General features: G+C 43.2%; 1 protein-coding gene across 9 annotated transcripts in view; it reads right to left on the bottom strand.

Annotated features, from left to right (window-relative positions):
• Nucleotides 1-211: 211 nt before the first annotated feature.
• CERS3 (ceramide synthase 3) overlaps nt 212-27602 on the bottom strand; it is a 70037-nt gene continuing 42646 nt past the window's right edge. For 6 of the 9 annotated variants that reach the window (XM_065558123.1, XM_065558118.1, XM_065558122.1 and 3 more), the window contains 4 exons: nt 26649-26755; nt 25484-25640; nt 19081-19128; nt 212-3610 (listed from right to left, as the gene is read on the bottom strand). In XM_065558123.1, the coding sequence (XP_065414195.1) occupies nt 3470-3610; nt 19081-19128; nt 25484-25640; nt 26649-26755 (453 nt within the window). In that variant the 3' untranslated portion in view covers nt 212-3469. The remainder of the gene's footprint in view (nt 3611-19080; nt 19129-25483; nt 25641-26648; nt 26756-27602) is intronic. The other 3 variants (XM_065558120.1, XM_065558126.1, XM_065558121.1) reach the window with 1 other exon arrangement.

Raw genomic sequence — 27602 nt, 5'->3', positions numbered from 1 at the left:
TTCCCGCAGCCCCCATTGGCCTGGAGCAGCGAACCACAGCCAGTGGGAGCCGCGATTGGCCGAACCTGCGGATGCGGCAGGTAAACAAACTGGCCCGGTCCGCCAGTGTGCTTACCCTGGCGAGCCGCGTGCCAAAGGTTGCCGATCCCTGATCTAGCCCCATGAGATTGCTAAAATTTTATAGCTATTAAATTCCAAGTAAAAATAAGTCTGCCTGTTAAAAGCCATATTTTATTACTTATCCAGAGCCATACTTGAACATTACATAATGTCACAAATACAAAGGGCTTTAGCAGAGGCAGAGGCACACACACACACAGCTGTAGAATTCAACAGCACAATTTACTTTAGAGATTTCTGAATAATCTCAATGAAAACTGCTACTCACAGAGGTCAATGGTGGTAGACGAACAATGATCCAAGAGCATTTCAAACTTGGAGACATTTTTAAAAGGTTTATTTATAGAGTGTAACACGTTTGACAAGGCAAAAGTAGTGACATGAAGTATAAAAACGGTGATCGTACAAAAGGGCATGATAATGACTGATTACCAATGAGTCCCATGAAGTCAACAGCTCTGGTCCAAAGTGGAATAATAGGTTATCTAGCTATTGGATTATCTAGTTTATCGGTCTAAATAACTGGCATAGAAGCAGCATAATAGACATTTTTCATAAATACAAAGCGTGAATTCGTGGCACCATTGACTTTAGACTGGGGGTGAAATCCGGACCCCACTGAAGTCAATGGCAAAGCTCCCATTGACTACAGTGGGGCCAGGATTTCACCACAAGACTGTAGTACTGCTGACTGTTCATATTCTGATATGGTCAAAATGTCATAGCAAAGTCATCTTCACAACTTCAGCTGGTTAAACTCTCCACTACTTCATACCGCTCAGCCTGCTAAGGTCCAAATGCAGAACACACTGTGGTACAAAGATCCAAAACAGGGGACATGGAAAAGACAGGACAAGGATCTTGAAGCAATGTGAAATTAATTTCTTTAGCATGAATCACATTCTCTCTAAGGCCAGCTTCTTGCTTCCATGTTCCTGTTAATAATTTGCAGGATATGAAGCAAGTTCAGAGTGGGGAAGAGGCATATTTGGGGCTAATGTGAGGAATATCCCTTCTAACAAGGGACAGTCCAGAGATATGCATTAAGGAGCAGTCCAGAATTCTGATCCAGACGAAACTCCCGGGAATTTTAATTGATTTCAATGGAAATTTTGCCCAAGCAAGAATGGCAAGAGTTGGCAACAATTTGCATTATAAATTCAGGCTCACTCCCTGGAAGAGTTCAGCATTCTCTCTTTCCTGTTATGGGTTCCTCTCTTTTTCATATCAGGAAAGATTTTTGGAATCAAAATTAAAAAATATGCACTGGCTGTCTCCCAGAATCACTCAACATTTGCAGAAAATACTACTATATATCCACTGCTCTTATAAAGGAACATATAGCGTGGACCTCCTATGTTCACATTTTGCTGAGAAAAGCCATTTGAATGCATTTAAATTATTAGTCGTGAGCATTTATAAGCAAGGATGGCCCAGAAACACTTGCTAGCTGCTGCTGGTGACTTAAGTACTGGCAGTGAGATACCCTGAATGCTGCAGGAGATTGTATTTCCTACAGTAAGTACAAAGTAGTACAAGGGAATACTGCAGACATTGAGATAACTGGCTACTCACCCCAAGCAGTGCAAGCACAAAATATAGCACTGACTATCCCGACTGGTGTTTTTCCTTGTATGCTTCCTGCTCTTTTCAAAACACACTAGGCCAGATTCCATTTATTTATAATAAAGCATCATCCACTGCTCATGGCACGCGACTCTCTCCTCCTCCTCCCCCAAAATTAAATACAGTTTCATAGGTCAAAAAGACCACAGGCAGACATCCCCCAATTTCCACTCCCCATAAGAGACCACTCCCATAGCTTATAACAACACAAAACGCGAGTCCCAAGCCCCTAGCAACATTTCCTAGCCCAGCAAATCCTCCAGCCCCTCACTCATCCTTCCCTCTTCCAAAGTAAGCCTGGGAAAACAAGTGAATTCTGCAGTGTGCCCTACAGGTCACCAAATTCAGGCTCTTGCAGCCAGAATGGGGACAAGAGTATTAAATACAACGGCCTCTCAATGAGGACCCTGTATCAGTAGCCCCCTTTTGTCTCTCCTGAGCTGTTAGCTTGAGTGAATCAGATCACTTCAAGGGCTGCAGAACCACATGGGCAGAAGTTGTCTTTACAACAAGGGGACCCAAATCATTTAGGGCAGGGGTTCTCAAACTGGGTGTTGGGACCCCTCAGGGGGTCGAGAGTTTATTACATGGGGGGTCCCGAGCTGTCAGCCTCCACCCCAAACCCCGCTTTGCCTCCATAATTTATAATGGTGTTAAATATATTAAAAAGTGTTTTTAATTTATAAGGGGGGGGGTCACACTCAGAGGCTTGTTATGTGAAAGGGGTTACCAGTACAAAGGTTTGAGAACCACCGTTTTAGGGCTTTATAAGTGAAACTTCGTCTGGAAGTTGGTCGATAGCCAGAGTATTGGAAAGCTCAGAGCTCATTTTGTGCAAGACTCCAATGACTGAGTAGACCATGGCACCGTGGACTAGCTGCAATTGCTGAGTGGTTTGACAGTGTAGCCTCCTGCAGAACTCAATGCAGTAATCCAGTCTCAAAAACATTACAAACCCTATTAATGAATGAGATTTTATTTTTTTTGCCACCACTTTCTTGAAAATCTTCCCCTGAAACAGAAGACTTGAGATGGGTGATATCTGGAGAGATTATCTGCCATTGCAAAGAACGGATTTTTTTGAGCAAGGATCTAACAATTGCTTCTTTAAGTGAAGGAGGCATTTCAGGGAGGCACAAACAAACTTGAATAATAGCCCCAGAGCCTACTTGCTAGCTTCCCCCAGCCACATGGGAATTAGATCTAATTCACAAGCAGCAGCCCAGTGCTAAGGGCTGAAATGCAAACAGGATGCGTAAAATGCTAGATAATACATCCCAGTGTTATAGATTTCTCTTGCAATTCTGATCTTTAGTGGGGTTCACATCAGCTATACACTTCTAAAAATATATGGAAACGCCACTAAAATTATTGGGTAAAGTTGCCTGGCTTTTCTCAGATTTGCAATGTATGATTAAATCCATTAGATTTTAGGTGTTCTGAGATAGTTTTGAAATTCTTGAGCATTTCAAGAGAGATTTACAGAGTCTAGATATGTTTTTCACACACTTGTATGCAGTAATTCAGAAAGTGGGTCATTAACACATTTTGTCATGTTAAGCAGTCCCCCCACCCCCTTTCTAAAATGGGCTTCCTTCCAGGTCTAGTAACCAGCAATAAATCAATCACAGACTCTTTTAAGCCTGTTGACTTTAAGCTCTATACTGTAGGTTGGGTTAAGGACACAGCAAGCGACACTGCAGGAGATGGTGCAGGGTTGGATCTAATGATTGTTGTTTAAGAGTTGGTGTCTGCTCAACCCACAGCCATTCTTGCTGCCATTCTTGCTGCCATTCTTCATGCACTCTTCATTATCAGTGAGGGAGTCTTCCTCTTCTTCATCACTCCGGTCATCTTTCAAGTCCTAGACAGAAGAAGAAAGCATGGTGACCTCATGCAAATATTTACCATCACAAACTGCATTTATTACACTTGCTGTCCGACCAAGTATATGCTTGCATTTGGCAGGGCAGTAAAGATAATGGGTGAGATTTTCAAAAATGGATTATGGGGTTTGGACAAGCAATTCTCATTCATTTTAGTGCGAACTGCATATTCAAATCCTCTAGGTCAGTGTTTCCCAAACTTGGGATGCCAATTGTGTAGGGAAAGCCCCTGGCGGGCCGGGACGGTTTGTTTACCTACCACGTCCGCAGGTCCGGCCGATCGCGGCTCCCGCTGGCCACGATTCGCTGCTCCAGGCCAATGGGAGCTGCTGGAAGCAGCACGGGCCGAGGGATGTACCAGCCGCCGCTTCAGCAGCTCCCATTGGCCTGGAGCAGCAAACCGCGGCCAGTGGGAGCCGCAATCGGCTGGACCTGCGGACGCAGCAGGTAAACAAACCGGTCCGGCCCACCAGGGGCTTTCCCAACACAAGCGGTGTCCCAAGTTTGGGAAACACTGCTCTAGGTGGCTTTGGAAATACCAGCCAATAATTGTACTTATATATTAATTTATCAAGTACACTTATAAATATCATTGGGGTAGAGATAGTGTACAAAAGACACCAGAAATGACAGCATGCCCACTTGCCAACTCACCACCAACCGCTCCGTGTTCCACCCTCATCAGCAAAAGCCTGTGTGAGCAGATGGGTCTTGCAACAAACACAGAAGGTCATTGAATGTGGGCTGCATGAGACCAGTAGTGGAAGGCCAATATCAGACTAGGGCTGAAGGCCTTTTGCTCAGAACTTCCTGCCACTAGCCACACGTAGAGACTTGAGAGTCAGTTTAAATGTTCTGGCTGCTCTAAACTGATAGGCTAAGGGATGGAAGGAAAGATGGTCTCTAATGGACACACAGGACAAAATACACATAGGACTTAATAGATTAGAACCAACACCTTGAATCACACCTGGAAACTAGTGCTATCTATGGCACCCAGGCCTTGCATCTGAAGAAGTGAGGTTCTTACCCACGAAAGCTTATGCTCCCAATACTTCTGTTAGTCTTAAAGGTGCCACAGGACCCTCTGTTGCTTTTTACAGATTCAGACTAACACGGCTACCCCTCTGATACTTGACCCAGGTATAATGTGAACTATGTATGAAATACTCCTATGTATGAATATGCTGTCCAAGTTGTTTTCATGTATTACCCCAAGTAGAGCATATTGCAGCCATTCAACGGGGAGGTAATAAATGCGTGAAAACTGCGATGCAGCCCACCACCCAGTAGGAAAGGATGCAACCTTCTTTTCACATGAAGATGAAAAAGTGCTCTCAGCAGCTGCAGATATCAGGATGTCCAGGAGCAACCATTGTGAGCTCTGTTAATAAAGGATGGACAACTCTCCTCCATCAAAGGGGAAGATATGACTGCCGACATCTCCTCTGTTGGTTCCCTCAGGCAACCAGTGTCATTTTCCATTTTATCTGGACTGAGCCAGTCTCAGCCAACTCATCTAAACCTCAATATCTTCCAGAGACTGGACACATCTCAAAGATCATCGTCTGGGTTTGATGCAGAGAGGATAGTGGGCTGAGTATCATCTGCCCCAAATACTTCACAATCTTCCTGCAAGTGGGGTAACAAAGCCAAATCCCTTTGATGCCCCATATAAGAACCCTTGTTGCTAGTTAGCAATTTGAGACATTGTACATGTTCACACCCAATGTTTAATGGTATCCGAGACCGCTGCCATATTTAGAGGAATCAGGAGGGATATTTTAATCTTTGTCCATCACCAGAAGGAGACCAGCAATCACACAGGTGAGTGTAGTCTCTGTCTCACATCCAGATCGCCAAATAGACAAGGAAAACTGAAAACTCTAGAAAATGTCAGAGCTGCTATGCCACTCAAAAACGGATGACTGGCCTGTAATTGGCCAACATTGATAACACTTTCATCCTGACATATCCCAAAGCAGTCTTGGCCTGACAAGTCTCTTGACCCCTTCGATTTCCCCTGTTTGGAAAATGGTAATAACAAATGCCAGGGATTGTGAGGATTAACTAATGCTGGTGAAGTGCAGGGAAGATGAAAGAAACATTACGTATGTGCTAAGCATTATTAATACAGTAACAAGAGGCAGAAGCTAAGAAGTTGCTCATTACTAATAGGTGTAAACTACTGCAACTCCAGAATTCCTGTTTGCATCTCAACGTCTCCTGGGGTTACCCTAGTCCTTAGAAATTCAGTAATCACAAAATACTCTTCCTTGCGCCATGGCACATGTATCACCTCCTCATTTACAAGAGACAACTCCCCCGCCCCCCAAGCTCCTGTTTTACACAGATTAACCAAGTCAGATTTATTATTAGAAAAATTACAGTATCTGCAGTAGTGATATAAATATTCAAAGCCCTGTGAGAAAGGAAGGGGTCGTTCTCTGGAGCAAGGGGCAGATGGGCAAGGGAGGGACTTTGTTCCTAAATAGCTTGGGAGGGTTTTTTCCTCAGAGGAAGAATGTTGAATACCTGGTCCTTCGTTCTTCCTGCTCAGATGACCAAAACCATGCCAGGTGGTAACTCCCCCCCTCCTGCAGCTAAAAACAGGTGTCTGGCATCTGCTGCAACGCATCACAATGAGGTTTAGAAGAAGCTAAGAAAGATCATCCGAATACAGTGACAATTTGATGACATTTGGCATAATACATAAAATCTACTCAATCTACTCCTTTTCCACTTTTTGCCTCGCCGCGCCATAAGCAAAACACTGCATCCGTTTCTGGAGTTGGGATCAAACAGCGAAGGTTTGGTTTAAATACACCAAATCTTTGCTTCCTTTTAAACGTAACGGTTTTGGCAGAGAAGTACCTGAGCACTTGAATGACATCAGTGGAGTGAGGACAGTTTACATCAGTTGAGCATCTGCCCCTCTGACTGAAGTGTCTTTTTCCTGCGGGGAGGTACGAGTGGGTTCTTGTAACCAGGGAAGGGGGCCCCTGTTTGAGTATCTTAGTTATTGTGCGTGCAGTGCCCAGGTGCGTGTTTGGTGTCAGGAGCTCCATGACAAATAAATGGGCATTGGGTGGCTAAATATTGCTTTTATATTCCCACACATGAAATAACTTAGCAAATTTCACACAGGTCTCCAGCATTCCCTCTCTTGCCTTCCGGTTACATTTCCTATAGCAAGGACATTCGGACTCTACACGTTGATCCCCTTTGTTATCAATCTCAGCCAAGGGCTCAATGGGGTTGGAGATTGACATCCATCCCAGTTCCAGCCAGGTCAGAGATGAGGTGCACTATGGGGGAAGATTGCTCTGTTTCTACCCATCCTGTACCGGCTTTGTGAATAACTGATGATTTCATTCCCCAGGGCTGTTAGTCTGGCACCATCCATCAGCAGTACATTCAGACATAAGAATAAATTACCACTACAGTAGTAACTTATCTGACTGCAATCCTACTTCCCCTTTATATATAAAGTTTCAATGGAAACATGTAGGACTAGAAAGAAAATTAAAGAATAAACTCCACTGGTCTCGTCACGAAGTATAAACTTCCTGGGGTTCTTCTTTTGTCTCTTCCTGAACAACATGTTAAGGGGACCAAAACAAACAAATCTTAGTGTAAATACTGTAGAATAAACTTGGCATGTCATCAGTTAGAGTAAAGGAAAAGCAACCTTTCCCCCACACGCAATTTATGAGGTCTCATCTCATTCGGATCACCTCTGCTACTTCCTGTTAGTGCTGTGTTTTGTATGTATGGTCAAAGGCAGAAAGGTTTGCTGGGGTTAAGTTTTGCCACCGGAAATATTTAGGAAACAAATACAATTCAAATCAGAATATAGGGCCTAATCCAAACCCCATTAAAGTTAATGGAAAGACCCCGCTGATGTCAATAGGCTTTGGAACAGGCTCATACAGCTGAATGCTAAAGGAGAATGTGGTTTGGTGAAGCCAAACTGTGTGTAAATTTAGGCAAAACATTTAAGCATATACTTGATTTTAAGCACCTCCTCACGCCCCATTGAAGGCAAATGGGACTTAAAAAAAATGCTTGAAGTCAGGCATGTACTTCAGTGGTATGCTGAACAGGGATGGATTGCTGAATTGGGGCCTTGGAAGGACAGTTCTGTAGACCTTGCAGTCAAAGGCACACTTCGTCCTCCCAAAATAAGTTACAAAAGGGTCACCATGGGATGCTTTTTCAGTAGGAGTTATGTTATTGTACAAAAAGGATATATTTGTCCATAGCGCATGGGCCTTTTCATAAGTACATAGTTTAAAAAGCTCTGATCACCAGATAACAGACATCTTTAAATACAGGACAGGTGGTTGCCCTATCAGTCTAACTCCTCAACTCAGGTCTTCCTCCTTCCACGGTAGCTAAACTGTACCATGGAGTTTTCTGGGTGTGGGATCTTCTGAAAGAAATCTTATAAACCATGGTCTGGTCTTCTCTAAGAACGGTCATACTGGGTCAGACCAATGGATAGTTCATCTAGCCCAGTATCCTGTCTTCCGACAATGGCCAATGCTAGATGCTTCAGAGGGAATGAACAGAACAGGCAACCACTGAGTGATCCAACCTGTTGTCCACGCCCAGCTTCTGGCCATCAGTGGCTAGGCACACCTTAAGCATGGGGTTGCATCTCTGACTATCGTGGCTAATAGTCATTGATGAACCTATTCTCCAGGAACTTCTCTAATTCGTTTTTGAACCACGTTATAGTTTTGGCCTTCACAACAGCCCCTGGCAATGAGTTCCACAGGTTGACTGTGCATTGTGTGAATTAATACTTCCTTTTGTTTTAAACCTGCTTCCTATTAATTTCATTTGGTGACCCCTGGTTCTTGTGTTATGAGAAGGAGTTAATAACACTTCCTTATTCACTTTCTCCATACCATTCACAATTTTATAGACCTCTATCATATCCCCTTTTAGTCATTTCTTTTCCAAGCTGAAAAGACCCAGTCTTTTTACTCTCTCCTCATACAGAAGCTGTTCCATACCCTTAATCATTTTTGTTGCCCTTCTCTCTACCTTTTCCAAAGCGAATATATCTTTTTTGAGATGGGATGACCAGAACTGCACACAGTATTCAAGGTGTGGTTGTACCATGAATTTATATAGTAGCATTATGATATTTTCCGTCTTATTATCTATCCCCTTTCTAATGGACATAGACATTAACAATCTCACCCCACTTTTCATTAGCCCCGGTGTGCTTGGCCAAAGATTCTTCACCGCACGCTTGAACCCAAGTTGATTCCTGCCCTTCAATCTGCTAGTAGCTCCCTTGCCCATCTGCCCCGTTAACGGTACATAGCTTGTGAGCTGCTTTGGAATGCCTTGGGGTGGAAGGTGCTAAATGCAAGCTACAGCTATACCTACATGAGTCCGTACTCCCCACAGGGGTGGAGTGTGGTCTAGCATTTATAGCGTGGAACTGGGAGTTAGGAGACATGGGTCCTATTCTCAGCTCTGCACCTGATTTACTCTGAACTCAGGCAAGGCATTTTACCTGTTTGTGGCGCAGTCCCCCATCTATAAAACGGAGATAGCAACAATTACCTATAGTACGTCAATCAATGTTTGCTAGGCCCTTGAAGTGCTTCAGTGAAAGGTAATACAGTAAGGGCAAAATATGTTATTCGGAATTATCATCTAGAAACACAATAAACTTCTCTACGAGAAATAATATCCTAAGGATTTCAGACCAGCAAGTGTGTATTTCCTTCGTGTTCTGAGCACAGCACCGGTTACAGAGTAAGCCTGTTCAGTTCTGGAAAGGTTTATGACATTTCAAGTCTTGACCACTATCCAGATGGAAGCAAACTGCAAAGGCATAAACTTTCATTTTGACACTGAAATCGATCTAGCTCTCCCCCTTTGCATCTTTAAATCAAACAAATGCTTTCTGAACAATTGATTGCACTTGCAAAGCCCTTGCTTTAGAAACACTGTCTTTAGTACTGCAGAATTGTTCGAGCAATTGGAGGGCACAGGAAGTTAAGACAGGACAGAACTTTAAGCAGCAGTAACTTCTTCTGTAACTAGAAAACAATTCTGCACTCAGCTTGTTTACAATGGACTATTATAAAGCTATTAGAATATCATGAGTTGAGCTAGTGCTTATTTAACTCCGACCCTTTAAGGATGACAGATAATGTAACAGTTCCGAGGCTCTCGCTGCTTTACTTCCAAGATACTTTATCTGACCCCAGCACATCCTATATTATGCTGGTGTTTTCCAACTCAAAGAAAAGGGCTCCACTGTACTATAACTGATTAATATACTCCCCAAAGTTTAACAGCTGGTAAACTGTAGATATAAGAGTCGAGGCTGCCATTCATTACCAGTGCTTTTGTTTCATAATATTGGCTGAATTTTCTATAAGGGGCTTGGGGGAACAGACATAATGGACCTGTATATTTTATGTTCTGGATGACTAATCAATTTAATCTTTCTAAATGGGTGAATGGTTTCAAAGTTCACGAGAAGCACACTAATGCTCTAAAGTCTCCAAGAGAGTCATTTGTAGTGAGGCCAAAGCCGCACATGTCTGTAATCTTTTCCCTTTTCTTTAACCTTCCACCTGCTACTCAATCTCCCTCTTTTAGTTAAATCAACCGTATTTGTCAAGTCAGTTTTGGCTCTTTACCTTTTTATTGCTGTTACAATTTGGATCATGCAAACTGCTAACACCAAAGCCTACGGAAAGAACAGTAAAGGGAGCTTGACAGACACAATGGGCCTGATTACACCAAACTTGCAATGGTGTAACTCCATTGACTTCAATGGGGTCGCCCCCAATTCATGCCAGTGCGAGAATCAGGCCTAATTTGTCTAGTTAATACAAAGAAAAAGAGCCTCCCCCCCAAAAAAATCATCTTTTTAAAAAGGATGATTCTTAAATTCATAGATTTGACGGTCAGAAGAGACCATTAGGTTGTCAAGTCTGACCTGCTGTGTAACACAGGCCAGCGAATTTCATCTAGTTACTGTTATGATTCCAGCAACTTGTGTTTAACTAAAGCAAATCTTCCAGAAAGGCATCCGGTCTTGATCTGAAGACCCCAAGAAATGAAGACTGCACTACTTCCCTTGGTAGGTTGATCCAAAGGTTAATCGCCCTTGCTGTTAAAATGTGTGCCTTATTTTTAATTCAAATTTGTCTGGCTTTAACTTCCAGCCATTAGTGCTTGTTATGCTTTCCTGTGCAAGATTAGCGAGCTCTTTCATGTCGGGTATTGTCTGAATTTTGAGGATTCTACAGGTCAATGGCAGCCATAACCATTCCCTGAGAGATTTGCCAGGAAGTCTAATGTCTATGTCTAATGTGGTCTGCTGTGGTTTAGCTATCTTTCCCCTTCACTGGGATTAATGGGCTATCCTGTCCAATGTTCTAGACAAGTTTATAATCAGAGCTACTTAGGACTAAGAAGAGCAAATGCATTCTGAGCTCACCGGGACGACCCCGAACCAGAAACAATTGAGTGAAAAAGATATACTATAACCTACCACAAGAGCTCCGTCCTGCTTCCCCTGAAGCCAATGACATAACTCCCACAGACTTTCACGGGAACAGACTGAGGCCATAACTGAAGAGGTGAGCAGACTTCAAATTCTCTGCTGGTATAAATGGGTGAAATTCCACTAACGTCAATGGAGCTGCCCCATTTAAAACAGCAGTGAACTTGGCTCCAAATGTGCAAGTGAACACTAGATAGTCTTTACCTTCTTGGCCTCCTGGTCAAGTTCATGGTTCTGCATTTTGCCTGGTGCTGCTGACAAGGCACCATGAGAATATTAGGACCAAATTATGGCTGTCACTGGGTTGAGGATGGAGGTGCAAGGAACCTCTTATTCCGAATGGTCCTTTGCTAGAATAGCCAGTGTGGGTGATGCAGGCTTGTAAGCACAATGAAAGGGGAAGAAAAGGGGGGTTGTATGAGTGCTGCAAACAGCACCTACCACTTCAGGGAAGGACTGTCTGGGCAGAGTGCGCCCAGCACACTGGCAAGCAGCTGCAGAACTGTACTTAGGGGAGCACAATTCGGCAGCCTGTGTTCAATAGAACCTAACCATGTTGCAAATTGTCAGAGCCCCACCCTTCGATCTTAAACTGTCCCCACATCAAAGTACAGATCCGAATTAGAAACATTACAGGGATGGCATGGGGAAAAGAAAAAACTGAGCAGTCTTAGCGGCCTATCAAGGCAAAGGTCTGGTTATTCATACGGCCCGGACGTGATCAGAATAGAGAAGCCCGAAGAGAAGTTCTGCTATTAGCTCTTCTGATATATCAAAATTCCATCTCCAGCCCATCTTTGACTTGCCCTTGAAAAGGCATTCACTTCTGTCAGGGATCAGAGGTAAGGGTCATTCGGTGTGGTAGAAGTGATAAGTACAAAAACTGCTCTATATTTGTAAAGTTGAGGGTATGTGAGATCATTTACCCAAGTTATTTACTTGCCTCTGATGAAACGTACCAGTACGTTCCTCGGCCCGCGCCGCTTCCAGCAGCTCCCAGTGGCCTGGAGCGGCGAACCGCGGCCAGCGGGAGCCACGATCGGCCGGACCTGCGGACGCAGCAGGTAAACAAACCGGCCCGGCCCACCAGGGGCTTTCCCTACACAAGCGGTGTCCCAAGTTTGGGAAACACTGCCTTACAGGTGAAGGAGGGATTTTATGCTACCCGTAGCTGTATGTTTATGACAATGATGTTTAAGTTTTTTGGAACTACAACCTCCTAATTACCTGACCTTCAAACATGTGAATTTTTATGCAGAATTTTCATACTTTCTAATGTTTGTCATTTGTTATAACAATAATGTGCTCAATAATGGGGGTTTGATTTAACAGGTATCTATTTACAACTTTAACTTTATCTTAAGAACGTTTTTTTCATTTCAAAATCTAAATATGTGTTGACTAGATCCTGACTTTCTAAATTACGGGCAGTACATTCCACAGCATCTTACAATGCAAAGATAAAAAATGAGAGATAATAAAAAGTCAGTCCCAATAGATAGAGGGGGTAACTTTCCAAAAACCAGTACTATAATGTTGATAAAACTCGAAACTCAACATGTGCAATTCAATCAGCTAACATTACGACTTAATGTGCCTTCAGCCTCCACAGGAATGTAAGCAGTCTATATTTGGACTGAAGCAAACTGATCTACATTTCCAGCATGGAAGGTTTTATTGGACAAATTATTTTCCTTTCAGTTTATCATTCTCTAGTCAATGTAACTAACTATGATCCTCAATGGAAGATGGTTTGTCTGACTGTTTCCTTCGTTGCTTTCAAATTAAGATGCAGAATCTTTATGCTAATTATCTTGAGCATCTTGTGGCCACAAAATGACTTTAACTGAATCTTCCCCTTCTATGCCACGCTCAACTCCCAATGCTTCCCATGCAGAGTTTTCAGGGTGTATTCAAACAGGGATTCGAGAGCACAAAGTTAAAAAATGATTACATTACTTCCTCAAATATTGAAAAGAATAACCTGGTAAAATAAAACAGATTTTAGATGCAACTGTTACAGTAAGCCCTTGAGATTTCAGTTAAAAGGAATAAATTCTCTCTTACCAAATCTAACTTGTATTACCACTCAGCACAACATATATGTAACTGGAGCTACAGTACATTAATTGTTCAGAAGAAATAAATCATTGTGTTCAGTTAATCAGGTTCTCTGTGGTTTCAATAAAATCTCCTGGTTGCGTTATTGAAATCCACTACCTAAATCTTGCACTCGAGCATACGTGGCTTTACGATAATGTCAAAAGCCCAGGAGGTACTGAGTGAGTCATAGCGTCCCACTGCTTATTGAATGATTCCAATTTTAAATCCACAGTTGGCAACGAAACAAAGAGCAATATAATAAGCATTTTGATGCCCTTTTGTAAAGTGAACTTTTTTTTACCCTACGACAAAAACTTGCATTAAGCCAAAGAGTTTGGTGTTGTGAACCTTTATCAGGACATGCACTTTTATTCCTTATTACGAGTACCTGATTAGCTACAAAACAGCTTATCAGACACTGAGGTATAGTATTGCATTTAGGTTGAGTACCTGAAACAGCACATTGGTTATGAGCATTCTTATATAATCCCCATAATGATAATAACTATTCAGAGCCTGCAAAATATTTAATCACTTGAATGACAAATGCCTCTCTCTTACACAATATGTTTCTTTCTGGTTTTCCTAATACGAGAGCATGTCATTCAACCCTGGGAGACAGATGTAATTAAAGAACCCCCGCATGCCCACAAAATATGATCTTAGCGAAAATAGTCACCTTAGTTATCGCTTATATCAGGTACAAACTTGGTTACCTCAGTTGGCCTCATCTTTACCACTGTATGATGAATATACAGCCCTTCGAGACCACGGTTCTCAACACAGAATGTTTTAACTTGACACGAGATGAAGACCATCACTTGGATCAAGATAGAGCACAACATACTCAGCGCAGTAGTCTTACCGGCTGCATCTCTGTATTAATGATACCGATTGAGCACACAGTGGAACTCCGGGGATCCCACTGGGCTGTGGACTGCACTTAGAACTCTTCTGGTTGCTGACATGTTACTTACATGACTGCAATGAATGGCTTGCCACATTCGGCAGCAGATGGGACCCAACCTGTTTGTGCCTAAATTAAAGCTGTATATGTTTCAGCATGGCTCTGGCTTTACACTAATTACTCCAGGACAAAAAATAACCCACTCAAAAAGCCAAAAAGAGTATTGTGGAGGGGACTTTCTCCTATTTAAAGTAGATAGATGATTCAGGTAGAAAAAAACCTTCCTTTGGTTTAAATTAAATACAAACTAGTGTTCTCCAAAGATTTTGTTTCTTTGTTTGTTTCAGTTTAACAGAGCGTAGGTCCACTGGGAGTTCATCTGGAAATATGAGAAATAGGTTCCTAACTATCTGCTGTGAACTGGAAACACATTTCAACAATCCCTCAATCCCTTCATATTTCCTTTGAATTATAAACTGAAGGAACTAAAAGCTGGCTAGCGTTTAAGGTTTGTTGTGATGGTGGTGGTGTCTGTTTGTTTTCTAATTTATAGTTTTAAAGATACGTATAACCAGCAAATAGAGCATTTCATTAATAGTCTCCTGGGAAATTAAAACACACAAGTTAACCAATTACCCACAAAAAGAGCAGCAATCAAAGCTGTCAGCTAGTGCCAAGGCATGAGGAATACTGAGAGCAGAAAGGCAATTATTGAATTGGAAAACAAATGTTTGATCGACATCTACCCCTTCTCTGGGCTGGCAATTTTCACAAACAGGCAATTTTTAGATCAGAGATTTACCAAAAAGGAGTTGTTTCATGTCAACAGACAGACAGACAATTGTTGGGCCCGATCCTCAGCTAGTGAAAACTGGCATTGCCCCATTGACTTCACTAGAGCTGTGTTGATTTATGGACCAAGATCAACAAAGCAAACTTTTGCTGAATTGCCTAGGGTAGGAGGCATAACATTTGGTAGATTGCAAGAAGCTACAGATATTATTCTTTATTCTCACAAAGTGCCTGCAGCTCCTACTGAAGTCAAACTCTGTACCTTTGAAAACATTGGGGTTTGCTCAGGAGCGGCGCCAGGGTTTTTGCCGCCCTAGGCGGCTTTGCTCCTCCTCAGAGTATTCGACGGCTGGGGTCCTTCTGCTCCACGTCTTCGGGGCGCTTTGGCGGCAGGTCCTGGAGACAGTGAAGGACCCACCACCAAAGCGCCCTAAAGACGCGGCGTGGAAAGACCCCCGCCGCCGAATTGCCACCGAGGATGGCAAAATGCCGCCCCCCAAATCCTGCCGCCCTAGGCGACTGCCTAGGGTCGCCTAGTGGAAGCGCCGGCCCTGGGTTTGCTGCACTTCCTATAAGAGGTCTGCATGACTCTATTCATGACACAGCTGATAAAGCAGGGACACTGAGGGTATTCACACCCATCTTTCTGGAATGAGTCCGGAAGATTGGTCACTGCATAGACCTCTTCTTGCAACATTTGCATGTGGCATGATGAAACGTGGAGGGTTACTTCACCCTAAGGCATGTGCCCCATTATCCATCTGCCCAGCTACTCTGGTCAACTTGAACATTCATCCTTAAACCGCTCTGCCTTAGTTCACCCACCTATTAAATGGGTATAACGATACCTAACCCAGATGTGCATTCTGAAGTTTGACAGATGTTCATAGAGTGCTTTGAGCTACTCTGATAAAAGGTGCTACAGAAGCACAAATTATTAACAGAGCTGGTCAAAACTTGAAATTCCTGTGAAAAATGGTTCACTATTTTGAAAATTTTATTTTTTTAAATCATCTCTAATTATTAAATACTTCCTAGATGTTTTCTGAAGTTAAGTAGTATCTGAAATGTGTGAACTCCTAACACACAAGTAGTAGCAGGTCAAAAAACTTACCCTCTTCCTGGATTTTATTCCTGGAAGGAATTCAAAGTGCGAACACCTCAAAATCCAGCCCAAATCTCTTCTGTGGGCACGGCTGCTCCCAGTGGTCCTCCATTTAGAGCCTAAATCTTATGCTGTTATATTCAGGCTCTTATCCTGCATCCATCACTGTGGTATCTAAGCACCTTCCAGATAGGCATTAAGTGACATGACTAGCATCTCTGAGGTCCTCTCCTTCTAGAAAGATAGTCCCACCACTCCTTATAACCAGGTGGGGAAAAAACAGCTCGAAGAGCCAGTAGAACCCAGTTCATTTTCCAGCTGGTTCAACACCTCCTAACAAGGTGGGACTTTCAGGTAAACATTGCCAGATTGTTGCAAGAGTGAAAGTCTTCCAAGGCCTCCCTCCCATAGCTGTTCTAACTACATGGATCCATAAGTAGGCAACCAAGAAGCCTGTACAAGACTGAAGGCTGCACTATAAATTGAAGGGCTATACTTCCCTCTGGAGATTTGTACAAGGGTGAGAGGAAGATGCCCAACTCAAAGAGAGTGCAGGTAGGCAAACAAGTGCAGGTTAAATCCATTGGCGATGGGATTGTGATGTTAAATCCTTGCCAGAATATTGCCAATGTGTATCATGGTGACAAGCAATGATTCTGAATAAACTAGTCAAAACTGTCCTTACAATGTTTCTGTGAAAACAGACTCTGAAGAAGACACTCTCCTACCTTCAATCAGGTTTCTTGGAAATTCTCTGCACCAATGGACTTTGTTCACAATCTTGACTGACAGGTGGAGGACTCAAATAATAGGTGGAGCTTTTATTCCTCCACATGTCATTGGATGCCCTCTGCAGGTTAGCTCCCGCACACTTTTCACTAGACATAACACTTAATAATAACAATAGCAGGTTAACATTCCTAACAGCGGTGCTATGAGCAAAGAGCCCAATGTGGGGAAAAGAGAATCCCTAAGAATAACTGCCAGCCACAGCAACCCTTGGTGCAGGGAACTTCCCAGAAATTGATTAATTGGTAGGAAAAATCTCCCTTTCTGCTTGTTCCTTACATCAATCTAAAAAAAATGGATACTTTAAAAAAAAGCAATGGTTTTCCAATGTTTCGATTCTGCAGACCACTTTATAACAGAGCACTCTTCTCACAGCCCCACCTCCTCCTCCGTCCACTGCTTGGCTCTCAAAATACATCATCCTATGGTCTGCCAGAGAAGGCTACATAGTCTACAGACAGCAAGAAATAATTTCTGCTGGAAATAACAAAGGAGTTCCAAAAAGACAAAGGCCTCATGAGAACTAGATTGAGGCTGCAGGGAAGAAAAGACAGGACTTAGAAATTGCCTGGATGCATGCGGACATCCGTGGATAGGACCCATCTGCCAACCCCTCAGGCAGACAGGCCTATCAGCATGTCACATTGCCATGCCACATTGTAAGATCTCCAGCTGTTTGGCTAGGGAAGACTTGGTCTTTGCTGTTGACAGAACACCATCAACAGAAGCTGCAATGGGAACAGGCCAAATAGTCCAGGAGGCTGATGAATGTTGTAAGGAAAGATTCCATCTTTTGTGGCACGGTTGGGAAAGACAGTGAAGAAAGACAGGCATCACACCAGTCTGGAGTTCCTGCTTCCCACTCTTGTCATGGAGAGGCAATCCCTACCTCAGAGGAGAGGGTCCTGGCAGAGATGAGGCAAATGGTAAAAAGCTTTCTCGGAAGAGGAACTTGTCTTGTGATGAGGCTCCTGGCAGCCTCTGAAACCCTATCCTCTGGAACCTTTACCATGGCCTGAATTTCCTAGATGGATCTGTCACAGAAAAGGTCTCCTTGGCTGATCCCACAGGGAGATGCACACCATAGAGATGGTGGGTGAAAGGGCACAAAGTTCCACACTTGCCTGATTTGTTTCCCCAGATTTTCTGCATGAGGATCTCTGACTTGTTCGAAATCCTCAGTACCCAAATAGGAATCACACACTCCACCCACTTCTAAAGTCGAGCAGTGGCAGACACGTCTCTTTCCGTTCTTTCTTTTCTTCTTACAGATTGTAGTCAGAGGCCTATAATTAGCAGGAGACTCGTGTCTGGAATTAGCTTTCACCGTTCTCCATCTCACAGGAGGGGAATCATTCCAGGCAGGGCTCTTCTTTTTTGCCCTCTGCTGCCTAGGCTTGCTGAACTGATCCAGACGTCTAATCAGACATGCTGGCCTGGCATCATGCATGTTTCTTTTGCTTCCTTGGTGCTAGCACAGCCATTTAGACAGAAGTCACTTGGATGTGAGTGGAGAGAGGGAGGTGGTTACTAAAAAAGGATCTCCTGCCACTCCAGGAATGCCCAGTGCATCAACTTAATGATTTTCTTCACTGTCTAGGCTCGACATGGCTGATACTTTGAGCAATTGAAGCTAGCTGGTTGAAAAGGGGCCCCAGGTGGTAGAAATCACCTTAGGAATCTCTTGAGCCTCTATGAAGCAGTGACCTATCATGAGATTGCACAGGCAGAAAGGAGACTGGAGCCAACCTGCTGAAGTTGTCCAGTTAGCAGCTTCTCAGTAGGAAACTCCTCCACCTTCGGAATGGACTGTCTCCCTGTCAGTCAAAGGTGAGAACTGAAGCCCATAGCCAAGACTGGCACAGGGGTTGAGGAGAAACAGAGTATTAGAGTCCCAGAATCATAATGTACAGTCTTGTGCATTTTAAAAAGGTGAGGTGGAAAGCTCCCTCCACTGGAAGGGAGGGGAGGAAAAGAGAGGGTGTGGAGGAGGGAGGTTTTGTAGAGATTTCAGGAAAATCAATGAGCTATCCCGATTAGATCATTATCTGAAACCCAGAACAGATGAGCTGACACACCAGTTGGGAAAGGATCATTATATAAAGATCTGGCTTACAAAGAGATATAGACAGATTTCAAAGGACACCAGACAAATTTGGACCATTTCTTGAGGAAGCATTCAGAGTAAATGCATGCAACTTACTTTTTTGCCATCAGTTTTAGCCCAAGCAGGTGTAGGCGTCCTGAACACCTGAAAAGCATAATTTCAACTATAGCTAGAGCATAATTGACAATAACCCAAGTCCAAGATATGCTACAGGAAAACAACTGTTGCAATCAGTATGTTAAAGGTAGCTTTGAAAACAGCTATTGCTAACAAGAGAAATACAGTTTGTTTTTGTCCTTTGCTACAGACGGTTTGGATTAAAGTTCTCTTTGACTGCTGCTCCCCCCCAAAAGCTATTAAAATGACACGGTAATGCAGTTGTTAATGTAGAAGGAACCACTCTGAGCATCTAGCACGGCCTCTTACATAACACAAGCTATAGAATTTCACCAAATGGTTTCCAAATCCATCCCAATACCTTATGGCTGACTTAGCGCATAGCTTTTAGAAAGACATCCAGGCTTTCTTGAGAAACTTCAAATGATGGAGAATCTGCCACATCCCTAGATAAATTAGTCCATAGGTTACTTACCCTCACTATAAAAAAAAAAAAAAAAGTCACGCTTCGTTTCTAGTCTGAATTTCTCTCACTTCATCTTCCAGCCTTGGGATCTTTTTATGCCTTTGTCTGCTAGATAAAGAGCCCTCAACTATCAGAAATTTTCTCCCCATGTAAGTGCTTATAGATTCTGGTGATGGGGATTCAAACACCTTTCGAATGATGCAGTTTGTGGAGCATTGTGCTAGGGAGCCATGACAAGGATTATGAGCTCTAGTCTAAGGGAGGCATGGGGACGGTGCAGACCTGGGTAGCAGACGGCGCAGAGCATCCTATCCTACTCATTAGCGATAAGCTTTCTCCCAGAGAAACACAACATGCAACTACCATTGTTATTGCCTAAAACAGGTATGAACTAGTAAAAGACCATCATGCATAGCCATGGCAAACACCACTTGGACCTGCAATCAGGCTTATTATTGACATTTTCCTCCTGCAGGTGAATTTGGCAATCCTGTGAGGTGAAACCTGTGGCCAGGCCTTGGGTCTTAACTAGACTGTTGTAACAGAATGGGAAACACTGCAGATGAGAGAAAGGCACATACAGGAACTCATTTCCCTTGACTAGGGAATATGAGCCTCCCTCTGACCTGGCTGGCTAGCTCCTTAGCTTCAGACTATAAAAAAAAAAGCCTTGGCCCCAAAGGAAAGGGGGCCAATTCGGAGTTGACTGTTACATGATGGAAAGCTCCCGGAAAAACTGTAGCCGACTCGCACCCAAACACTGGGTCATTTGAAAATCTATAAGAAAGATCTATCGGTTAATTACCAGCACACCAACCTCCCCATGCCCATCTTCAGATACCATACCAAAACATTTCCTAAAGAAAATCAAACAGTGCTAATCTAATGCAGGGCCAGGGATGCAACCCCGCGCTCAGGGTGGCCATAAAACTCTGACTGCCAGAAGCAGGGAAGGGAAGACAGGGGTAGAGAGCTCTCCAAAATTGCCCTGTTCTGTACACTGCTCCTGAAGCTCTGGTGCTGGACACTGTCAGAAACAGGATATTGGGGCTGGATGGACCATTGGTCTGACCCAGTATGGCTGTTCTTATATTTAGTCTGATTTGTGCTTAATCTTCATCCAAGAGAACTCCACACTGGGATTTTGTCTGAGTAAGGAATGAGTAAACACTGAGTAAGGATGTAGTCCAGGAGGCTTACATCTGAAATGGCAGAGGCAAAAACCACTGGTCCATCACAAAAGACCTAGGGGATTTTGCAAATATGGAAATAGTATTATTTAAGGAAACTGGCATGTTTTAAAGGATGACCTTTGTATGTGAGAAACAACAGTTATTTTCTACTTTATGTGTAGGGAAAGTAACTGTTGGTAATGGCGGCCATCACGAACCCTAACTAGGAGTGAGCTCTTTGCTTAGCTGGAAGGCAACATATTAAAAATTAAGAAAGCTACAAGAGTTTGAAAAATAATTTCTGATCACACTGAGGTCTGGTCTATACTACCCGCCTGAATCGGCGGGTAGAAATCGACCTCTCGGGGATCGATTTATCGCGTCCCGTCGGGACGCGACAATCGATCCCCGAATCGGCGCTCTAACTCCACCAGCGGAGGTGGTAGTAAGCGCCGCCGACAAAAAGCGGCAGAAGTCGATTTTGCCGCCGTCCTCACAACGGGGTAAGTCGGCTGTAATACGTCGAATTCAGCTACGCTATTCACGTAGCTGAATTTGCGTATCTTAAACCGACTCCCCGCTGTAGTGTAGATGTACCCTGAGGACCTGACGCAATGCCCATTGAAAGACAACCCATTACCTTCTGTCTTTGATGAGCCTTATAACAGGCCCTTAGCCAGCTGACTCACCTGGAATCCCCTCCCATTGTCTGCTAACAATGCATATTTTCAGGATTTAAAGCACTATTGTCTTAAGACCTCAACTCAGTCTCTTATGGTTTCAACATATACTTTACATCTTCATCTGCCACGATGCTGTGACTGTATGTTGCTGTCACTCGCTCAGAGGCTGCTCTACCCACAGGCAGACTAGGCAGCTGCACAGGACAGCAACTTTCTCCCCGCTCTCCCTCTCTTACGATGTAGGGGCTATGGGGCCAAATTGGAGTGGTGGTGTGAACCTGCGTGCCAGGTCGCAAAGCCACTCACTAAAATATGGCCTGGCTGCCCCTCAGTTATGATGGAGCAGCAGACAGGTCAAATCAGCTGTTGTAGGCCTATGAGTAGGGCAGCACACTGACATTTTGTGTATGGTGGCAGATCATCTTGAGTGGCTTCTGCATTCACTCTCTTTCTGATGCTAGGAACAACACGTTTAATCTCCATGGCATTTTCCTGGTATGATATTCTAGATCAGTGCATACGTACATGCTTTTCTAGATGCTTTTGTTTCATTTTCCTAAAATGTTCTCATATATGCTGACATGATGACTAGACATGTTTCAGTGGTGTTTGACACCTGATGCAAGAAGATAATTTAACTGTGTAATTGGGCAAGATTACAGAAACACACTAGCAACAAAAACCACTGGACAGTAAGATGGCGGCCAGCAGTTCTGTATTTCAATTCCCTGACCTAAACAGAAAAGAAGTTACCCTGGAAAAAAAAGTTTCCAACAAAAGTTACCCAAGATAAATGGCTGTGTGTCTGATCTTGCAAGTCGTCCTTACTTCCACAAGTACTGCATGGAAGCAGTGTGTGTAAGGCAGCAGGTCTAAGGTATTTTATTCAAAGCTTTTGATACGGTCTCCCACAGTATTCTTGCCAGCAAATTAAAACAGTATGGATTGGATGAATGGACTATAAGGTGGATAGAAAGCTGTCTAGATCATCGGGCTCAACGGGCAGTGATCAATGGCTCGATGTCTAGTTGGCAGCCAGTATCAAGTGGAATACTCCAGGGGTCGGTCCTGGGGCTAATTTTGTGGAACATGTTCATTAATTATCTGGATGTTGGGATGGATTGCACCCTCAGCCAGTTCACGGATGATGCTAAGCTGAGGGGAGAGGTAGATACACTGAAGGGTAGGGATAGGTTCCAGAGTGACCTAGACAAATTGGAGGATTGGGCTGGACAGAAGAATCCCATGCACTGCTACAGGCTGGGGACCGACTGGCTAAGCAGCAGTTCTGCAGAAAAGGACCTGGGGATTACAGTAGACGAGAAGTTGGATATGAGTCAACAGTGTGCCCTTTTTGCCAAGAAGGCTAATGGCATATTAGGCTGTATTAGTAGGAGCATTGCCAGCAGATTGAGGGAAGTGATTATTCCCCTCTGTTCAGCACTGTTGAGGCCACCTCTGGAGTACTGCATCCAGTTTTGGCCCCCCCCACTACAGAAAGTATATGGACAAATTGGAGAGAGTCCAATGGGGGGCAACGAAAATGATTAGGGGGCTGGGTCACATGATTTATGAGGAGAGGCTGAGGGAACTGAGATTATTTAGTCTGCAGAAGAGAAGAATGAGGGGGGATTTGATAGCTGCATTCAACTACTTGAAGGGGGGGCTCCAAAGAGTATGGATCTAGACTGTTCTCAGTGGTACCAGATGACAGAACAAGGAGTAATGGTCTCAAGTTGCAGTGGGGGATGTCTAGGTTGGATATTAGGAAAAAATATTTCACTAGGAAGGTGGTGAAGCACTGGAATGAGTTTCCTAGGGAGGTGGTGGAATCTCCATCCTTAGAGGTTTTAAGGCCCAGCCTGACAAAGCCCTCGCTGGGATGATTTAGTTGGGGTTGGTCCTGCTTTGAGCAGGGAGTTGGACTAGATGACCCCCTGAGGTCTCTTCCAACCCTAATCTTCTATGATAGTATGAAATATTTTTATGTTTCACTAAAATAAAAATAAAGTTTGCCTGAGAAATGCAATTGTTCTGTTCCTTTAAGTTCTTGTCCATATCGATAGAGAGAGATTATGTATGCACCAGATTCTCTGCTTTGATCTGACCAAGGCAAAGAACCTCAACACACCAGTCATCGGAGGATTCTCCCTACCCAAGGTTCCTTAGGTGATGCAGTGGTTCCCTACACTATTCACTTGGCTGCCAGCACAGAGGTTATGGCCGGGGAAAAGGGAGTGGGAACAGGGTCTCCTTACCATTCCAACCCAGAGGAAGTTTTTTTCCAGCAGTTAGGAGTCTAACCTGGGACTCAGGAGACCTGGTTTCAGTTCCCTGCTCTGCCAGACTTCCTTTGTGACCTTGGGCAAGTCGCTCAGCCACTCTGTCCCTTAGTTTGCTATCTGCAAAGTTAGGAGAATAGCACTTCCCTAGCTCAGAGTGGTATTGTGAGGATAACGCCATTAAAGATCGTGAAGTGGCTCAGATACTCTGGTAATGGGGGTCATAAGGCTCTAAGAAAGGTAGGTAGATTCCTAGCTCCTGGAACAAAGCCTTGGAGCTGTTGACTGTGGAGCTGCTATCATTTTCACTGGGGATTCAGCCCACACAGAACTGGTCAGGTCACAGGGGATGCAAAGGTGATTTAGAAACATTTTGTGCTTCAGGTATGCTGAGCACCCACCAGAGGATCTGGCCCTATGCAGTTCATCATCATCAACAGCTTCTTCCCAGTTCAAAACTGACCTACTTTTTCCATTCTAAGCCTTTAAGCTGTTGCTTTAAAAAAAATGTCAAAAATGGACTGTTTTCTGAATGAATTCCCTTCATTTTGGGCAGAGAAACTAAAACCTTTGCTAATGCAAGGGTGATGGTTTACTGGTACTCCACTAAAATAGCGACAGCTATTGGCACAGCGTCTGTGTATAATAAATGTGTTATAAAAAACAGTATTAGCCCCTTCTATAAGTGGCTTTTCCTTCACGATGCTGCCTTGCAAACAGCATTCTTTTAAAAGTTGGCTTTGCATCTTTGGAGGCCCAAGCTGATTTCACAGCCAAGTTTGCCACTGCTGTGGAAAACAGGCTCCACATGCAAGCCAGCTGAAGTCATCTGGGCTGGACAGGACTAGCGCTGCCACTGTAAAAGTGCTGTTGGACACAGCCTTTTCACGGGGCTGTGTAAGGAATCAAAAATCCACGGCGAGGATGCCAGCTTGACATCTTTGTATTGCTTACGTTGGCTAATCCTGGGCAGTGGTTACTTACAGTAAACCACTTCTGTCCCTCATAGAGACATAAGCAGTTAAGTAAATGGGGAGCTCTTCTATTCTGTAAAGAGTCTTGCACCGCCCCCATCGCTGTAGTCCATGAGCACATTCCAGCAGCACCCTCCCACGGTACCAGCCAACCGGGAAGGGGGAGCTGTGCCAAAATGCTACCCAACACAGGGAGAGAAGATTTTAATAGCGAATGGAAAGCTGCGCTTTTCACCCTCTTCCTCCTTTATTTCAACTCCCCTGTAGAAGGAACATACAACGTTCAGTGCCGTATGGTGGTAGACTCATTTCCTGCCCCACGGCCTCTCATATTATATAAACCAGCTCTGACTTTTCATTTTCACTCAATATTCTGTTCCAGGAATCTACATTTTCCTGATTTACACGGAATTTGTTTTCTGCATCTTTCTTAATTAACATCTGTGCCTGCGCAAAGTTCTTGACTAGTTATTTCCAGGCATATTCCAGTAATTCATGGCATATTTACACATTTCTATTCTAAGTAAAATAATAATAAAAAAATATATAATGGAATATTTCTGTTCTCCTAAGATGTTACACACCGTCAACTGTTTGAGATAACTGAGCTTGTTGGCCCTTTTTAAGTTACATAATTTGGAGCCTCAGAAAAACTCACTAGTTTCAATAGAGTGGCATTTCCCTCATTGAAAATCTGGTCCTAACGGGCGAAGGGAAAAGTAAGAATCTTTGTGTAACTCTGTCAAAGTTACAATTCAGTGTTTGAGGTTTCCCACATCTTTCGGCAGAAGCCTGAGTTACTTACCTTTAGGAACAGGAATTTATTCAAAATTTTGAGAACAAAATAGCCCCAGTATAGATGGAGGCCTTGCAGAATTAGAAGCTGCCCATTGAAGATGAAATATGCTATGACGATTGTTGAGGAGTAATATGAAGGCAGATATAATGTGCCAGGTAAAATCCTGAAAAATAAAGGCAATTGTTACAAAACAAGGAACCCCTGGTGCATGCCTGAGATATTTAGATTTTTTTATTTTAAATTGATTAGCTTCATCACCTTGCTATATACTCAAAATATTTAAAACTGCAAAGACTAAACATTCAATAACAAATCTTAGCTCTACTGGAATGTACAGTATGCTATTAAAATAGTCTTCTGAAGCCAAGCATTTTGAGAGTTGCATGAAAATGGTTTAAATATAGTTAAAAAATTCCATTATCTCCAAACAGGAAAGTGTATGTAGGATACATACACTGCTACTCAAAAGATTTTCTCCATCATTTTCAATGCTAATTCCCTCCAGTCTCTAGGCCCAATCCTGAAATCCTTATTCCAGTGAAATGCTGAAGGAATTTAGGATTTGGCTCTTTGTTAATTAATTCATGTGTTTATTTTTTCTTGAGCCTCATCTTCAATTCCATAGCTAGGTTGTTTGTTTTTGTTTTATACTCTTCAGTTGCTTCATTTACTGTTTCCAAACTTAAGAGTGATGACATAAGACTCCATAAAGCAAAATGACTGAAGCCCACTTGTGCAGTTAATTAAAAAAATAAAAACAAACAAAGAAAAAACCAACAAACCACCATCAAAAACCAGGAAGACAAAAGATAGGGGCATTTGGGAAATACAGAAAGTGACAGAGAATTAAGAAAGGGTTGGGCAATCAACATGCAGGCATATTATTAATATAACCAGCTTGTGTCCCTGAAAAATGCTACATAAAATCCATTGTAGTAAACTCAAACTACGCTGCACATTTTAAGAATTTTAATGAGCCAAGATTAGGTACTATCCCCATTGTATTTGTCATTTAATGGTTGCTAATCTGACCTCTGAAAAATAATTATAATAGATCTTCTCCTGAAGCCATAACACAGCCAGTTCTTTTTCCTTTTCCTCCAAACCTTAACCAACCTCCTTCTGAAAAGAAAATGAAACAGGAGTTGTGACTGAATCAAATGTTACTTACCAAAAAGGGAAAAGGATAATCCGCGTGATGAAGAACACGATAGAGAAGATGACGAAGAGAACATTGCAGGTTTTTTCCCAACGAGCGTAATTAAACATTTTGGCTGACTGAAATTGAATAAAAACCAACCAAACATGTTCAGAGACATTTATTAGCCTCAGAAATAGCTCCTCTTTAAGTTCTTATAATTAAGGATTTAGATTAAAGAGAATTCCCATCCATTTTGGCAAAAATAGCAACCATTTTAACGTTACTTGATAAAATAACAACAAAACATATTCCATGTTGATATTGCTCCTTTCATCTCAAAGGAAAGGACTCTATGTGAAGGGCCTTACAACAACTCTCTGATTAGAACATTAAGTTAGTTGCAAGACCTTCCATTCCCCAGGTTTACAACAGATTTAAAGGGGCTGCAGTCAGGGAGGGGAGACTTAGGCCCTGCTACACACTCAGGAATAGCCCCAAGTCAGCCATCAGTGGCTAGCAATCACCAGAGCTGCACCAGAGCTGACCCCTTACACGTAGATAAGGGCATGTTGATGTGTCTCCTTCAGTGCCTGATCTACAGAGGATATGAGTCTGTTCCAGCTTGGCTCTTTAATTCAAACTCTAGAAGCTCATGCTTTTAGCTCTGGAAGTCCCTGGTTCAATCCCCAGTGTATTGGCCAAGCCTGCGTCTGTCACAATGAGGTTTTCACTGATTGAGTTAACTGAGAATTGTCTCTTTCGTAAAGTCACAGCACACCCTTGTCTACGCTTAGAGGGTCACCACCAGTGCCGCTACCCCAATTACTGGCCCCAAATTACTGATTCAGGGCTGTTTCCAAGTGTGGACAAAGGTTCATGGGCCATACTCCACTGACGTAAGCACCACTTTGTGCTGGCCCCGCTGCAAAGGGGCAAGTTTCATCTCGTGGAACACAACAGGAGTGCCACACTCAGAGAGCGTTA

Source organism: Chrysemys picta, chromosome 10 (assembly GCF_011386835.1).
Source record: "Chrysemys picta bellii isolate R12L10 chromosome 10, ASM1138683v2, whole genome shotgun sequence".
Classification (NCBI taxonomy): Eukaryota; Metazoa; Chordata; order Testudines; family Emydidae; genus Chrysemys; species Chrysemys picta.
The sequence above is the reverse complement of the archived record's forward strand: the minus strand, read 5'-3'. Positions and strand labels throughout refer to the sequence as shown.